The sequence below is a fragment of the Ovis aries genome, chromosome 21 (assembly GCF_016772045.2).
Source record: "Ovis aries strain OAR_USU_Benz2616 breed Rambouillet chromosome 21, ARS-UI_Ramb_v3.0, whole genome shotgun sequence".
Taxonomy (NCBI): domain Eukaryota; kingdom Metazoa; phylum Chordata; class Mammalia; order Artiodactyla; family Bovidae; genus Ovis; species Ovis aries.
Window position 1 is genome coordinate 33,437,712 of NC_056074.1, and position 15,902 is coordinate 33,453,613.

Genomic DNA, 15,902 nt, shown 5'->3' on the forward strand with positions numbered 1-15,902 from the left:
TTAGTGTATAAATCACCTCACTTCACGGCCCCCCTGTGAAGGATGCACGTGATGTTTGTAGCTGGGGAAACCAAGGCTTCGCAAGAGTGGGTAACTGGGTCAAGGTCACCCCAGGAGGAAATGGCAGAGCCCAAGTCTAACCACCATGCACCTGGTCCTACTAGTTCTGTGTCGTCAGAGATGCCTCGTTCTCTCCTGGTTCCTGACTTCCCTACCCAATGCAGAGATGCTTCACCCAGAGAGTTCCACACACATTAAACAGCAGGCAAGCAGGCCGTGGTTCCTTTTAGTTCTACTGCCCAGTCTGTGAAATGATAAACTGGGGGTGAGGGGAGACCTAGGTCCAGTCTCAGTTGCAACACTAACCTGTAAGTACTACTGATCCTGAGGCCCTTCATCTACCAGAGTCCTGTCTAAGCGGTCAGAAAGGTAGTATCTGAAAGAGACAGAATGCTCTGAGAGCCGGTGAATGCCTCTGCACCCCTGGGTGAGGGAGTTAGGCAACTTGGGGGCTCACCCATCTGCCCTTGCTGTCCCCGTTACAGCTTCTTGACGCGGGTGAAGAGGCCGGAAGACAGAGAAGTCATTGGGATTCAGAAGCTGAGGTCGGATCACACATACCGGAAGGCCCTCCTGAGTGGCTCAGATGAGGAGTAGGGGCAGCTCCCGGTCAGCAGCGGAGGGTGGCGTGTCCTGAAGGTGCTCGGCCAGCGATCAGCGGGCCAGCTCCCTGCCTCCACCGCCGCCCTCACTGTGATCTGCTCCTAGGGTCCCACCATCTCGCTTAACCAACTAAGGTCCGTGTGGGTGTGCTATTCTGTCGAGAAAAATGATGTCAACCTTTATGTGCATCTCAGAATAAGGAGAAATCAGACTGAAAGTTTCAGAACAGGAAGTGACCTCCTGGATGAATTCAAGATACAAATCCAGAAGAATTTACTGTTTTGATAATTTAGCCCCATTTCTCTCAAATGCGGCAGGCACTTTCCTATCAGAAATCAAGTCAATGACAGAACCTTTAGAGAGATAACTCTAATTTTTTTAAGTAAAATAATCCACAAGCTTTGGTATTTTAAGTATTACTTGTTAAGCATTTCCTAACTAATCCTAATACTCCAGAGGACTGCAATACCACTCACTGTTGATAAACAACGAGTTTGGGCCAAAGTGACTTTGTGTTTAACCAGGAAGCCAGTCTGGTCCAGCTTAAGGCTGAACTCAGATGTTCTTACTCCTCAGAAGTACCTAATGACAGGGTGCTGAGAGAGCTTCATAATGAGGCAGAGAGAAATGTCAGGTCAAGGGAGGCTTTGAATTTAAATATAGCTGAAAGCAAAGGATAAGAACCCTCCAAATCCTGCAAAGAATGTGAATCTTAAATAAGTAACAAACCCTAGATACGCAAATCTTAGTTCTGGATCTTTTTTTTTTAAACTTCCTTCAACAAAAATTTATTAAAGATTTACTTTGCAACAGCACAGCAATGGTTGCTAAGGATTATAAAATATGTGTCCAGCATGGAATTCAGCCTAAAGGGAGCGCTATAAGCAGTTCCATGCAGGGTGACTGGTGTCTCCAGGACATGAAGGAGGGAAGAAGGCGGCAGGATAGGGATGCCCTGTAGAAAAGCACATCCCAGGCAGTGAGAATCCAGGTATGAACTCTTGAGCAAAGAAAACATGGAGTTAATCAGGCTCTGTAAGAGTGGGTTAGGACAGATGTGAAAGGCCGTGTGGACTCACAGTGCCACTCATTCGTACAGGATTTCCCAGACCTTGAAATGCACTCAATCTCGTGAGATTCTCACAACTGCCTGCACTGCAAGAACATGGGGCCCTAAACTGAACAGGAGTAGCCTAAGGCCACAAGGTCACTAAGTCCCTAAGCCAGTCCTCAGCAAGACTGAGGCCAGCTCCTCTGTCCTGCACTCTCCACTACTGCACACCCACCCAGCAGAGGTCATCCGTGTGAAGCCAGATGCTCTGTGGAAGAAATGCTATACTTATGTGACAGGCAACCAACCTCCCCGGGTGAGCCAGCAGCTCAGGGCTGAAGTCACACCTCAGGGATTAACAACGAGCTACCTGGAGATACTGACAGAATTCTGAGAAAAGAACCCGCGGGTCCCCTCTCAGGATTCACTTTGCTCTGCGTGCTAAGTACGGACCCAAACATTCACTGGGCAAGTCCTGAATGAAGCAAGTTCTTTACCAGTATTTAATGTAAAACATGTTCTTTCCTCAGGGACTGGAGGTGAGAAGAAACCTAGTCCCAGTCTTCCTTTCACCAGGAGGGGACAAAACACTTTAGGGGACTGCAGCATCTTCTCCAAAGTGAGGGATTGAGGTGTTGAGGGTCAGATGCAAATGTTAAAACTTGTTTTGACGCCTCCTGCACAGCACAGGTTGAGACACCTTCACGGAGGTGTGTGTGATGAAGTACAAACCCATCATGATGCCCTGTACCAAATCTAGTCTCAGATACGTGGTCTGCATACTTATGCCAGGCTCTGAACCAAATTCTTCTGGATTTGTTGCCCCCAAACCCCCATGATAGTTCCCACGTCTCTGAAAGACCCCTGAGGTCTGCCCGGAAGCAGCCACAGCTGGTGCCTGTGCTGGCAGTGTCACTGGAGCAGCCTGCGGGGAGGAGAGGCTGCCACCCTGGGGACCCACAGACAGGCTGGGCAGGCAGCACCAGGTCACACATCACCAGGGCTCTGAAAAAAACCTGTCTGCTAGGATGTAATGTCTGGGCACCAGGGAGACAGTCAGAGTCAGGCGACTTCAGCAAATAAAGCGGGGTTGAGGGTTAAGGCTGGACACATCATTAAATCATTTGTTAAGTAAATTCAGAAGAGGTTTGTTTTAACCAGCAGTAAATACCAGAGCCAGGATTCCTCAAATTACTGCCTCTTTCTCACCCGGAAACCAGGACCCGGGGTTTCCACGTGCAATGTGCTGCAGGGAGTGACACCATGTGGACGTGCCCTCCTCCACTCAGCTCAAAGGCTGTTTTCCCTCCCTGCAGGCTCCACCTCTCCCCATCACCAACCTCCTCTCTGCGCCAGCCCTCAACCACCCGTCAAGAGCTCCATCCTGCCCCACCCCTTCACCTCTGCAATCTGGCCCCTAGGTTCAGCCCTCCCGGCTTGGGGTGGCCACCAGGTCTCATCAGGACACGTCACTTCCCCACAGGAAGGCAGCAAAGAGAGCGCTTGACCTACAACCAGAAGACTGCACTAATATCTTGGTTCTTTCTAACCTCAACTCAAGACGCAGATCCTCTCAGTTAAAAGAGGATGACCGTGCCTATTTCACAGATCTGCTTTAGGAATCAAACGTCTGTGTGTCCAGTGAACTGCTCTAACTTTCTCTGCACCACTGCAGCTTGCCTGATACTCAATTTCCACCCAGCAACCCCTCCCAAAGATGCCATTCCACTTCTCTGCCCTCCAACTCCACTTCCTTACCCTGACCCCATCAAAGAGTGTCACTGAACTTTCATGGGTGAGGGAAACATTCTTAATAACCCGGATACTTTCCTGAGAGACAGGAAAGCCCCATGACTGCAGAAAAGCTTTACCACCCAACGCCCACTCCAGTATGAAAGAGGCACATATTGTTGACAACCAATGCTTTTAATTACATTTTAAAACCACATTCTGAGCTCTGCCTATAGCTCAGTGGAGACTGAGAACCGTGAATAGCCAGGAGCTAATGACAATAAACCCAGACCCATCTCCTCTGCAGCTGGTGCTGCCTCGTGGCCACATACTCCCCAGGCCCACCACATTCTGGTGCAGAAGCAGCAAGGTTCTACTCAACGGGTCAGGTAGGAAATTTTTTGGACTTGAGGCTGTGCAGTCTCTGTGACAACTACCGAGTTCTGCCTTCTAACTGGAAGCAGCCACAGACCATACCTAAGTGAATGGATGTGGGCTATGTTCCAGTACAACATTTTACAAAACCGGGTAGCCAACCCAAGGAACAAGGTTTGCTGACTCTTGCTCTGGAGCAAAGCAAAACGTATCCTCTCTGAACCACAATAAAGCTTGTGCTGCGAAAGCAGTTATGTGTCCTAGCCTCTGCCTGCTCTGTCCACTGGCTCTGGACGTACATGTAGACAGGCTTGACAAGCAGGACAGAGTCAGCGAGTGAAGGGCGGACCGCAGGCAAGATCCTGACTGCCCATCTTTAGGCAGAGCTGCCACACTAATTCCACTTCTGGGACCCCATGCCTCACTGCCCACGTTTCTCCCCCAGCTCATGGCCACTCTGTCAGCATGCAGCTATCAAGTCAGCCAACAACTTACTAGCAATCTTGCTGTTCTTTCACTCTGGTCAAAAAATTAAGTAAATCTGCCTGCAATGCAGGAGACCTGGGTTCAATCCCTGGGTCAGGAAGATCCCCTGGAGAAGGAAACGGCAACCCACTCCAGTATTCTTGCCTAGAGAATTCCATGGACAGAGGAGCCTGGGCTTGCTGCAGTCCACAGGACTACAAAGAGCCAGACACTACTGAAGCAACTTAATATGCATTTTTGGGGGGTGGGGGCGTGTCTAAGCCCAGGTTTCCACTTGATAGAGGTATACAACAGGTTTTTTCAAAAAATGTTACATAAAAATATCTGGACACAGAACGACAACCCAGACCACCAATCACAGACAAGGCCAGGGTAAACACAACCCCTGCACAGAACGAGTCTCACTCACCATCCACATACCCGTGACATTAGCCCGTCCCCAGTGTCTCCTCTCGGGAGAGCTGGGCTCGTGTGACCACGGTGAGTTCACACACCCCCACCAGAAACACTTCTCCCGGACCAGACAGGACAGAACTCAGGGGCCCAGGACACCTGGCACAGCCCACTCCCCGCGGAGCGCAGCTGGCATCCCACTGCTGGCCTTCCTCAGACACCCACCCAGCCTGGTGGAGCGGGGCGAGGCAGCCACCGTGCTCCTGCCCTCCCAGCCTGAAGGCCAACTGGCGTGGCGTCCAGCCGCCGAATGTCTTCCTCCCTGAGAATCACTGCTGCTCGGGTGCCTGCTTAGGAGACGGGGCCGTGGTCACGACGACAGTGGAGACGGCCTTAGAGGAACCGGAGGCTGTTCCCTGCTGGAGGTGGGATGCGGGGACTGTCTGGATGCGCACCTGTGCACAGAGAGAGAGGCTGGTGGGCAGATGGCCAGTGGCCCGCAGTGAGGATGAGCGCATGGGGAAGGGAGTAGCCCGAGCCCTGCGTGGGCACTGGGCCTCACCTGTGTGGCCTGCCCCTGCTGCTGGAGCTGCTGCAGCTGCTGGGCCGTGAGGAAGCTGACTGGCTTGTTGCCAGCGATGAGCTTCGCGCCCGCCGGCATGGTGGTGAGGATGATGTTGCGGCCCAGCCCCCCGAGGCTGTGGGGGAGAGGCGTGAGGCCAGGCCCGGGCCAGGGGACCCCAGCACTGGACTGACAGGACAACCAGCCAGAGATCCCACCCCTTCTTACAGCTGCCACACTCCCATACCAGACAAAGGCCCCTGGTGCTCTGGATGAAAAGGCTCTGTGTCTACCTGGTGACCGGCCGGGGTCAGGATGGGCGTCAGGAGGTGTGCGCTCCCAGCAAGAGACCCGGCCCCAGGGCAGCTGCCCAGACACCCAGACTCCTGTCTTCACCTTCACTCTCGTCAAGTCAGAGCCACAAAGCCCTGGCCCCAGGGAGGCCCTCGCCCTCTGCGCCATCACACCCCAGGGCTTGACTTCGAGGGGAGGCTTCCCTAACAGCACGCCGGTCACCGCCCACTCTACCCAGTGCCTCCTGTCGGCCCCTTGCTCTGTTCCCAGAGCATGCACTACCACCCCATAGACGAGGTTAGTTCACTGTTCCTACAGCATGAGCCTGTTGGTAGCACTGACCTCACTTTATCCCCAGCGCCTGAAACAACTTGAGGTGCATGAGACACTGTCAAGCACAATGAAGGAGCCCAGGAAACCAGCCGCCTTCCACATACCCTCGTGTCCAGGAGCCCCCAGCACTTACTTGGCCCCCAGGTTGCCTTTGATGATGGGGGCTGTGACCACACTCTTGCCCTTCATGGGCTGGCTGATGACAGACAGTGGAACTGTGATCCGGGTAGGCAGCTTACCCTACAGAGAAAAAGAATCAGGTTTATGGAAAGGAGGAGGCAAGGACCACCACGCAGCGTCACCCAGGGGCTGCAGGAGCCGAGGGGCCCTCTGCAGGGCCCAGTGATCCTATAGCTGGGGTCCAGGTGAGGGCTCGTGTGTTTTACCAAGGGGTTATCTGTCTGTAAGCCTCCTCCTTCCTGCCGAATCAGAGCAGCTGAGTGCACCTGCCGGCATCAGGATAAAACGCGCACCCAAGCCACAGGGGAAAGGGTGTGTTCCCTTCAGGGCAGCAGAGGCTGGGCTCCCAGAGGGGAGGCTCTCACTCCGCACCCTGACACTTGGCACATGGCAGCCAGGCGGAAGACCCGAGCTGGGACAGAGGCAATCAGGAGTTACCACGGTTAGGTGCAGGACAGGGGAGCACACAGCAGGGCCCATTCCTGGGTGCTGTTCCTCCCGGAGATGAGGAAGCAGAGCTGGGGACACTAATACTAAACTCACCCAAGAGAGAAGTGCACCCCACAGTTAAATGTGGGGGAGGAGCGCAAAGGGAGCTGGAGATGCCTGGCGTGTCTGGGACTTAAGGATGGTCAGGGCAGGTCACTACGGCCACCAGTTTTTAGGTTGCCTGGTTTTAACCTTTGGTTGATAAAACTTATACATGGTAAAATCTTGTGTAAATCTGACTTGAAAAATATAACTCGAGAGGAGTAATTGACAAGATGCAAAGAAAAGGAATCAATCTTTCCTACAGGTAAGCTGGTTCTACAACAACCAGGCACTGAGGAGGAAACCTGTCCCCCGGGCCGGACACCGACCTCCAAATGACTCAACTGTAGCCCCTTAGAAAGCACTTAACGGTGCCAGTAGGCCAGAGGACGCAGCCAGGTAGTGCCCTCAGGGAACTGACTGAGGGCTGCAGGGCTGTGCCAAGAAGCCCGGGGCTGGGGAGACTTCAGAGCAGCACTCACCGACCGAGCATCCCTCTGTGAGCGAGGCAACCAGCTGCCTAGGCACCACCCCTCAACCTGCCTGCCCCACCCGGAGCTCTCCGCTTAGTCACCCCGACTGATGGCCACAAGCTGGATGCCGCGGGACACACCTGTGTCAGGACTCAAGAGAAAAGTGGATCAAGTGAGCGCCACTTCCTCATTGCCTTAATTCTCTGATGTGAGAACCTCAACAAGCATCTCCTTTAAAGCCACACTGCACTTTAGGGTTGGTTGCCTGGCTTTACTACCGTGTTGGTCCTCCTCTCCCCATCACTCTGGATTTTATCCTAATTGATGAGGTTTTTCTATGCGGCTTACTTAGAGAAGTCAGACTGTGTTCTCTACTGTCCAGATGCAGCCACCATACAGAACACTGCCCCCTACCTACAGGCCGAAGAATAAACACCTGCTCCCCAAAACACACCTGTTGATACAGGAACCTGGTTTACGATAAGGTCAACGATGCTAGAATAATGTGAAAAATGTAAGATGAGCTTTATCACACGTGACATTCACAGAAATACATTTCAAGTGGATTTATCCATTATACTTTTTTTAAACTCTAAAAATATTTTATGAAAACGAGAGCCAACATCTTCATAACCCTGGACTAAGGCATGAGACGTGAAACCTAGGAACCAGAAAATGCTGATGATCTAATCAGATAAAATGCCTTCAGAGCAAAAAGGCTTCACGTGCAAGGTTAAAAAATGACAGACTGAAAGAAAATATTTTCTACACATATAAGAACTATTATGTGGAAAATATAAAGGTTGGTACAAGCTCACACAACATGAAAATACCAGAAAAACACCCCAGAAAAACAATGGCAAATGTCCCATTCACCCCTGGAGAGCCCTCACCAACCTCCCCCAACAAAGGGATGCCCACGCCACCAAAGACCAGGAAAAGAGAAACAGAACCCCAGTAAGATGGAGACGTAAAGATTTACAGAACAGGCTCCCAAGTGCTGGTTAAGGGGTAAGGGAAACAGAAGGCTGGCTGATGGAGCGTAAGCTGGTGTGGTCTTTCGCCTAACACAGCGGGAGTGTCAGAACATTTGATGCACACCTCCCCGACCCACTCCAGAAACACTGCCCCGTGTTCACACAACAAACAGGCCCCGTAGCGCCGGGTGTTAACAAAGGACAGTGATCTCACTGAAAGGGCACAGTCTCTGCATAGAATCTGGAACAACCCCCAAGACATACTTTTAAATGAACAAAGCAAATCACACAACAGTATATAGACTGAGGTTTCTCACAGGGATCTTAAAATTTCGTACATATGTATGGAAATGCTCAGAAAAAGGACTTGGAGGATAAATGGCAAAACACCACTAGTGATGAGCCTCATGAAAGGGGAACCGGAGAGCGGGAAGAGAAAGCTCGTATTTACTCCACGCACCTCTGCGCGGCTCTACTGTCATGAGAACTACTGCCTGTGCCACACTTTCGTAACGTGTTTCCGAACTAAACAAGCAAGAGTCATATGGTGAATACGCCTGTCCGGGTCAAAAGAGGAGCTAGACTGGGCTTCTAGTCTACACCCCTCAAGTTACTCACGGCCTGGGACGTGGAGACAACCGCGGTGCTGACTGGGACCTGCCGCACGGCGGGGGCTCCGGTCCCGATGCTGATGGGGGCACTGGCCGCCCCAGAAGCCACAGCCACGGTCTTGGACACGGCAGCGTTCACACTGGGCATGGACACGGCCGACGTATGAACAGTTCCGGACCCACCGGCCACTGAGGGCCCTTGCTTGGTGTGAGCTGCAACCGTGATGGTCTGGCCTGCTTTGGGGGGCATCACCCCCAGGCCCTGCACAATGCGAATGGTGGCAGCTGGTTTTGCTTCTGATGAGGCCACTGTGTTTTTCCCCTTCTGGTCGGCCACGCTCACGCCGAGCGCTGGCATCAAACGAAAAGCTGAACTCGAGGCTTCCGCTGGCTTGAGATCAGGAGTCACTTTGACTACAGTGGTCCCTGCTGGAGTGGACGACGGGGCAGTGGCCACACCGGCCTTGGCAGGGCTGTCAGTGGAATGAACGGGGTTGGATGTGACGTGGAGGGTTGCCGAGATGCCTTTGCCCGTGGCACCGGCGCCCGTCCCAAAGAGGTCCTGGGTCAGTTTGACCGTGGTGACCTGAGACTTGGCCAGCGTGGCCATCATGTCTGGGGTGATGCGCAGCACCGTCTGGCCCTTGGCGTCCGTGGTGATGGAGGAGGGCGGCAGACGCAGCACGTCCTTGCCCTGGATCCGGAAGTTGGTGGCTGTGAGGGGCACGCTGCTGCCTGTCTGGGGCTTCACGCCAAGCTGCCCAGTGATCGCCACCTGCAGGGGAAGAAGAGCACTGACACAGGTCTTCTCCAGGCTCAAAGGGTTTCAGGGGAAAGCTGGGGAACCTCCAGAACAAGAGACATGTGTTTCACGAGCTTTCCTAACTTTTTACTTTGAAAAACGGAGGACGATCACCAAAGTAGAGAACAGCCTAACAAAGTCACGTACCACCAGCTTCAGAAGTCACCACATGGCCAGGGGTATCTATTTTTCCCCACTCTTCAGGGGCCCGGGTGGAGGGAGGGGGGAGTCGGAATATTTTAAAGTAAACCAATAAATACCATTTTGCTTATCAACACACTCGTCCCTGGGTATCCAAGGCTGCTCCAGCCCGTCACATAAAATAGCCCAGGACCAAATTTAAAAGTAACTATCTATTCTTACCTAATAACTACCCAGTAAATATTATAAGACATGCTCACATTTCTCCTACTGTCTCAAAAACACCTAATTATGGCTGAGCCAACCTCCACTTTGAGGCAGCACCAGGCTCGGTGCTAAAGGGCGTAAGCCCTGGGACCAGACTTCCTGGGTTTTCACAACGCCTACTTACCTACGGCCAACATCCACATGCAACAGGTGCGACCCTCCTAGCCAAGCAACTGTGTCTAGTGAGCCACCGCCCACCTCTGCTGGACCACTGAGTGTCACAGTGCCGCCCCCACCCTAAAGTGTGCCCACCCCTGCCTCGCTCCACATCCCCCTGCAGCCTCAGGTCTCCGCCCTCAGCAAAAGCAAGGCTATCTATCACTGTCTCCCCTACCTTGCCTCACATTCTATCATAAACCTGTTCCCCAAAATCCATGACCCAGTGTGCCGGTCAAGCTCACTCACTACCCCTGTCCACTGAGTGCTCACTTCTCAGGCCTCATTTCACACCCTACACATGCCTAATGCTGGAGCTACATGGCTGCTACCCCCTCCCACGTGCCTTCCCTGCTTCTGCTCCTGGCTCCCAGTATCCACAGTGCGCAAGCAGGGGTTTCTTTTTAATTTATATATCTTTAATTGAAAGATAACTGCTTTATACTATTATGCTGGTTTGTAGCAAATACCAACATGAATCAGCCACAGTTACCTATGTTCTCCTCCACCTAAACACCCTTCCCAGCTCCCTCCCCAAGCAGGAATCTCTTTAAGCGTAAACTAGGTCAAGTCATCCCAGCCCACAGTCTTTCCAGGGTTCCCGTCACACCTAAATTAAAGGCAAAGTCTGACCTGACTTAACTGCTGGCAACCTCGCCTTCTAACACCTTCACACGCGCTCAGGAGCTTCCAGCTGCTTTCCTGTTGTTCCCTACACACTCCTGATGGAGGCCTCGTCACATGCCATTCCCACACCTGGGAGGCTGGGCCCAGACAAGCACAGCACGGCGTGCTCTCCAGCTTGGCTTACCTTGCTCATGAGTCCCCTCCCCAGACAGGCCTTCTCTCATCAGCCACCACCTCTGCCTATCACCCTTGACCACCCCCCCTGCTCCCGCTGACCGACTGTGACGGCCTTATGGCACCCGACCCAGAAGTACGTGCCTGTCCCCCAGCGTTGTGACATGTGACACTACAAGTCTGTGTGATTCACCCCTTGACCCCACACCCTGCACAGTGCCCGGCACACAGGAGGCACTCAAGAAACCTTCATTTGATGAAGAAATAACTTTGCGTCATCATTAGTGGTTCTGTTTCTTCACAGTAAAATAGGAATAATCCAAGTGGCTGCCCCGCAGTGTCATGAGAACGACAGTACTCAGCATCTACAGCACATTCAGCAGCGCCCAGGCCCTGCTCTCAGCAGCTGGTGCGACTGTGCCCAACCAGTCCCTGCAGCTCAACGGTTATCTTCACATACACACCACCATGAAAGCTCAGACATGTCCCATTTCTACAAGTAAAAAGGGAAATGCCAATAACGCCTGTCCAGCTATTCTACAGGGTTTTCAGTTCAGTTCAGTCGCTCAGTCATGTCCGACCTTTGCGACCCCACGAATTGCAGCATGCCAGGCCTCCCTGTCCATCACCAACTCCCGGAGTTCACTCAAACTCATGTCCATTGAGTCGGTGATGCCATCCAGCCATCTCATCCTCTGTCGTCCCCTTCTCCTCCTGCCCTCAATCCCTCCCAGCATCAGAGTCTTTTCCAATGAGTCAACTCATTACATGAGATGGCCAAAGTATTGGAGTTTCAGCTTTAGCATCAGTCCTTCCAAAGAACACCCAGGACCGATCTCCTTTAGAATGGACTGGATGGATCTCCTTGGAGTCCAAGGGACTCTCAAGAGTCTTCTCCAACACCACAGTTAAAAAGCATCAATTTTTCGGCGCTCAGCCCTCTTCACAGTCCAGCTCTCACATCCATACATGACTACTGGAAAAACCATAGCCTTGACTAGATAGACCTTTGTTGGCAAAGTAATGTCTCTGCTTTTGAATATGCTATCTAGGTGGGTCACAACCTGCCTTCCAAGGAGTAAGCGTCTTTTAATTTCATGGCTGCAATCACCATCTGCCGTGATTTTGGAGCCCCAAAAAATAAAGTCTGACACTGTTTCCACTGTTTCCCCATCTATTTCCCATGAAGTAATGGGACCAGATGCCATGATCTTTGTTTTCTGAATGTTGAGCTTTAAGCCAACTGTTTCACTCTCCTCTTTCACTTTCATCAAGAGGCTTCTTAGTTCCTCTTCACTTTCTGCCATAAGGGTGGTGTCATCTGCCTATCTGAGGTGATTGGTATTTCTCCCAGCAATCTTGATTCCAGCTTGTGCTTCTTCCAGCCCAGCGTTTCTCATGATGTACTCTGTATATAAGTTAAATAAGCAGGGTGACAATATACAGCCTTGACGTACTTCTTTTCCTATTTGGAACCAGTCTGTTGTTCCATGCCCAGTTCTAACTGTAGCTTCCTGACCTGCATACAGGTTTCTCAAGAGGCAGGTCAGGTGGTCCGGTATTCCCATCTCTTGAAGAATTTTCCACAGTTTATTGTGATCCACACAAAGGCTTTGGCATAGTCAATAGAGCAGAAATAGATGTTTTTCTGGAACTCTCTTGCTTTTTGCATGATCCAGCAGATGCTGGCAATTTGATCTCTGGTTCCTCTGCCTTTTCTAAAACCAGCCTGGACATCAGGGAGTTCACAGTTCACGTATTGCTGAAGCCTGACTTGGAGAATTTTGAGCATTACTTTACTAGTGTGTGAGATGAGTGTAATTGTGCAGTAGTTTGAGCATTCTTTGGCATTGCCTTTCTTTGGGATTGGAATGAAAACTGCCCTTTTGCAGTCCTGTGGCCACTGCTGAGTTTTCCAAATTGCTGGCATATTGAATGCAGCACTTTCACAGCATCATCTTTCAGGATTTGAAATCGCTCAACTGAAATTCCATCATCCCCACTAGCTCTGTTCGTAGTGATGCTTTCTAAGGCCCATTTGACTTCACATTCCAGGATGTCTGGCTCTAGGTGAGTGATCACACCATCGTGATTATTTGGGTCGTGAAGATCTTTTTTGTACAGATACTCTGTGTGTTCCTGCCACCTCTTCTTAATATCTTCTGCTTCTGTTCGGTCCACACCATTTCTGTCCTTCATTGAGCTCATCTTTGCATGAAATATTCTCTTAGTATCTCTAATTTTCTTGAAGAGATCTCGTCTTTCCCATTCTATTGTTTTCCTTATTTCTTTGCATTGATCGCTAAGGAACGCTTTCTTATCTCTCCTTGCTATTCTTTGGAACTCCTCATTCCGATGCTTATATCTTTCCTTTTCTCCTTTAATTTTCGCTTCTCTTCTTTTCACAGTAAGGCCTCCCCAGACAGCTATTCTGCTTTTTTGCATTTCTTTTCCATGGGGATGGTCTTGATCCCTGCCTCCTGTACAATGTCAAGAACTTCCGTCCATAGTTCATCAGGCACTCTATCTATTTACAGGGTTTTAGGTTTAAGCAAATCCGTGAAAAGTTGACTCCAAATCCAAAGACTCAGCTACTAAATTCTGAATTACATGGAAAGAAACAAAAAACCCCTTTCCAGCATCTCCCAAGCTTGCACTGCCCTTACTAGAAACTCACACTTGAATAGAAATGAACTCAGAATCAGAGGTCACAACCACTAAGGTCTCCCTCTGATTCCGGGCAAAGGACTCAGACCCGCGCCGACAGCCTTCATGTACCTGCTTGATAATGTTCTGTCCCGCGACGTTCTGAAGAACAGCCGCTGTGGGGGTGCTGGGAGTGGAGCCCCCAGGAGAGCTGGTGGCGGGCTTGCTCGTGGGGTTGCCCGCCGCAGGGAGACTTGTCACCGTGAGCCCCGCCGACCCGGGTCCTGGCCGCTGCACAGTGGCCGTCGCTGTCTGCGCTTTGACCGGAACGGCGGCCATGACTGTCTAGTTCCGGGCAGGGGGCCGAGAGTTTAATTAGACAGGAAGCCGCAGACCGGCACCCAGAAAGGCCTCCAGCTGTCACCACCCTCTAAGCTCACAGTACCGAGCGCTCACTACCCCCTGAAAAGGACAGTGTGGAGCTCTGACATGCTGGTAAAGCAGCTGAACTTTCAGAAACACTTTCCTATCTAACATCTCACTTTAACCATGCAAGGAGAGGGAAAACACCATACCCCTTTACAGCACAGGGGCCCGAGGCAGGAGACCCTCGTCTACAGCCCCACGGTCAGTGGCCTAGAGAAGATCAGAGTCACGATAGAAGAGCCTGACACCAGCACTCACAGGCCTCACTCACATCCCACCTCCATCCACCAGGGTCCTGATGTCACAGCCTGGGGTACATCACTAAACTTCCCATAGTTCTGACTCCTGACGTGCAAACACAACTCCTAACTCAGTCACTGGGCCCTGAGCATTAACTGAGCTGTTGTGATAAATGCCAGCAGCAGCAGCAGTGACCCAGGTCCTGGGTCCCGACCCGGACTGCCCGCCAGGTTCATGAGCCCACGTGAGCAGCCCGTCCCTCTTACCTGTGGCCCGCCTTTGGCCTGCGCACCAGTGGCTGGCATGCGGATCTGCGTTCCTGTTGGCATCGGTGGAAGTGCCGGGGCCGGCCCTGCTGGCTGTGTCACGGCGGGAAGGCTGGGCGGGGCCACCACCCGCACCTGGGGGAGCCCAGCCGAGCCCGAGTGGCTCACAACACGGGCAGCAGCCTGAGAACTCGGCGGGGTCTGGCTGGATGCTGGGGACAGCATGGTTCCCAGCTGCGGCATGGTTGGTGAGGATACGAGAAGAACCCTGCGAGGAGCACCCGGGGAAAGAAGACGCCAACTCAGGACAGCACGCGAAAGGAGCCTGGAGGGAGAAGGCCCGACAGGACGCGGGATGCTCACCCTGACGCAGACTTGGCCGGTTCCGAGACTGTCGCGGGGCCACTCTTGTTCACTGGCGGCAGTGGCGGCGGGGAGATCGGCGTGGCAGGCAGAGCAGGCGTGGTGGGCGTCACGGGCGTGACCGGGGTGGGGGGCATGCTGGAGTCGCTGAGGCTCAGCTGGCTCTGCTCAGACGGGCCGCCGCTCAGGACCTTCACCGGACCCTCCTTGCTGCTGGCCTTCTGCACGCGCAGGGGAGGGAACGCACACGGCGTGAGCCAGGCGGCAGGGATGGCTCAGCCCCTCTGCTGCCATCCCACGAGGTCACTCACCACCTTGGACGGGGGCTTAGGCTTCTGTTGGAGGGCTTTTCTGGCTTTGGCCGCAGCTGCTTGGGCTTGGTGGATCCGCTCTGTGGGCAAGAGTGGGCAGCTGAGCTCAGGAAGGAGGGTGGTTTCGCTGAGAGCCAGGGCTCTGTCCCCCTGCACAGTGGCGTCCTGAGCGGATGCCAAGGAGCAGGGTGGGGCCGGGACAGAGCGTCAGGGCGCCCTGGGCTAGCGGGGCACACACCAAACTCCTCCTCGCTGCGGTCCCGATGCAAGTAGATCCACAGCTTACGCCCGATGTCATACTTCACGCACGGGTCCTTCTCATAATGCAGCCGGTCCAGGGCGCCGCTCACCACCGTGTTCACCTGGCACCCGGGACAAGGGGAGGAAAACCACTGGCTCAGATGCCAGAGGAAACCCAGGGGTGCAGGGCACGGCCCCCACACAGAGCCTACTCCCACTGGCTCACCTGTCACTCCGCAAAACAAGAAACTATGAGACCTCGGGGATGGAGTTGCCCTGAAGATGGTGAGTTGAGGACCCTCAGCAGACGGTGAAGGAAAGCCTTGCCGTCAGTAAGGTCACAGGGCAGCTCTGCTCACCCTTCCCAGACAGACTCCTTTCTTTTGGGTTTTTTTTTTTGGCCTTACCGCTAGGCTTGTGGGATCTTAGTTTCCCAACCAGAGACTGAACCCAGGCTCTTGGCCCTGAAAGCTCAGAATCCTAACCACTGGACCGCCAGGAAATTCCTCATCAGTTTTATTAAATTTGTTATTCCAGTCTGTATTCCCTCATGTGGGCTTCCCAGGTGATTCCAGTGGTAAAG

The 15,902-nt window shown here is 52.7% G+C and overlaps 2 protein-coding genes across 14 annotated transcripts in view; one reads left to right on the plus strand and one right to left on the minus strand.

The window, feature by feature from the left end:
- The window catches only part of TMEM45B (transmembrane protein 45B), a 30,056-nt gene extending 25,986 nt beyond the window's left edge, over nucleotides 1–4,070 (plus strand). For 2 of the 4 annotated variants that reach the window (XM_027959908.3, XM_060404274.1), the window contains one exon: nucleotides 546–4,070. In XM_027959908.3, the coding sequence (XP_027815709.1) occupies nucleotides 546–657 (112 nt within the window). In that variant the 3' untranslated portion in view covers nucleotides 658–4,070. The remainder of the gene's footprint in view (nucleotides 1–545) is intronic. The other 2 variants (XM_042237976.2, XM_042237977.2) reach the window with 1 other exon arrangement.
- NFRKB (nuclear factor related to kappaB binding protein) overlaps nucleotides 3,622–15,902 on the minus strand; it is a 35,452-nt gene continuing 23,171 nt past the window's right edge. For 8 of the 10 annotated variants that reach the window (XM_027959905.3, XM_027959906.3, XM_027959903.3 and 5 more), the window contains 9 exons: nucleotides 15,318–15,441; nucleotides 15,080–15,159; nucleotides 14,769–14,989; nucleotides 14,406–14,673; nucleotides 13,606–13,818; nucleotides 8,668–9,435; nucleotides 6,022–6,128; nucleotides 5,262–5,397; nucleotides 3,622–5,154 (listed from right to left, as the gene is read on the minus strand). In XM_027959905.3, coding sequence (XP_027815706.1) covers nucleotides 5,029–5,154; nucleotides 5,262–5,397; nucleotides 6,022–6,128; nucleotides 8,668–9,435; nucleotides 13,606–13,818; nucleotides 14,406–14,673; nucleotides 14,769–14,989; nucleotides 15,080–15,159; nucleotides 15,318–15,441 — 2,043 coding nt within the window. In that variant the 3' untranslated portion in view covers nucleotides 3,622–5,028. The remainder of the gene's footprint in view (nucleotides 5,155–5,261; nucleotides 5,398–6,021; nucleotides 6,129–8,667; nucleotides 9,436–13,605; nucleotides 13,819–14,405; nucleotides 14,674–14,768; nucleotides 14,990–15,079; nucleotides 15,160–15,317; nucleotides 15,442–15,902) is intronic. The other 2 variants (XM_027959907.3, XM_060404273.1) reach the window with 2 other exon arrangements.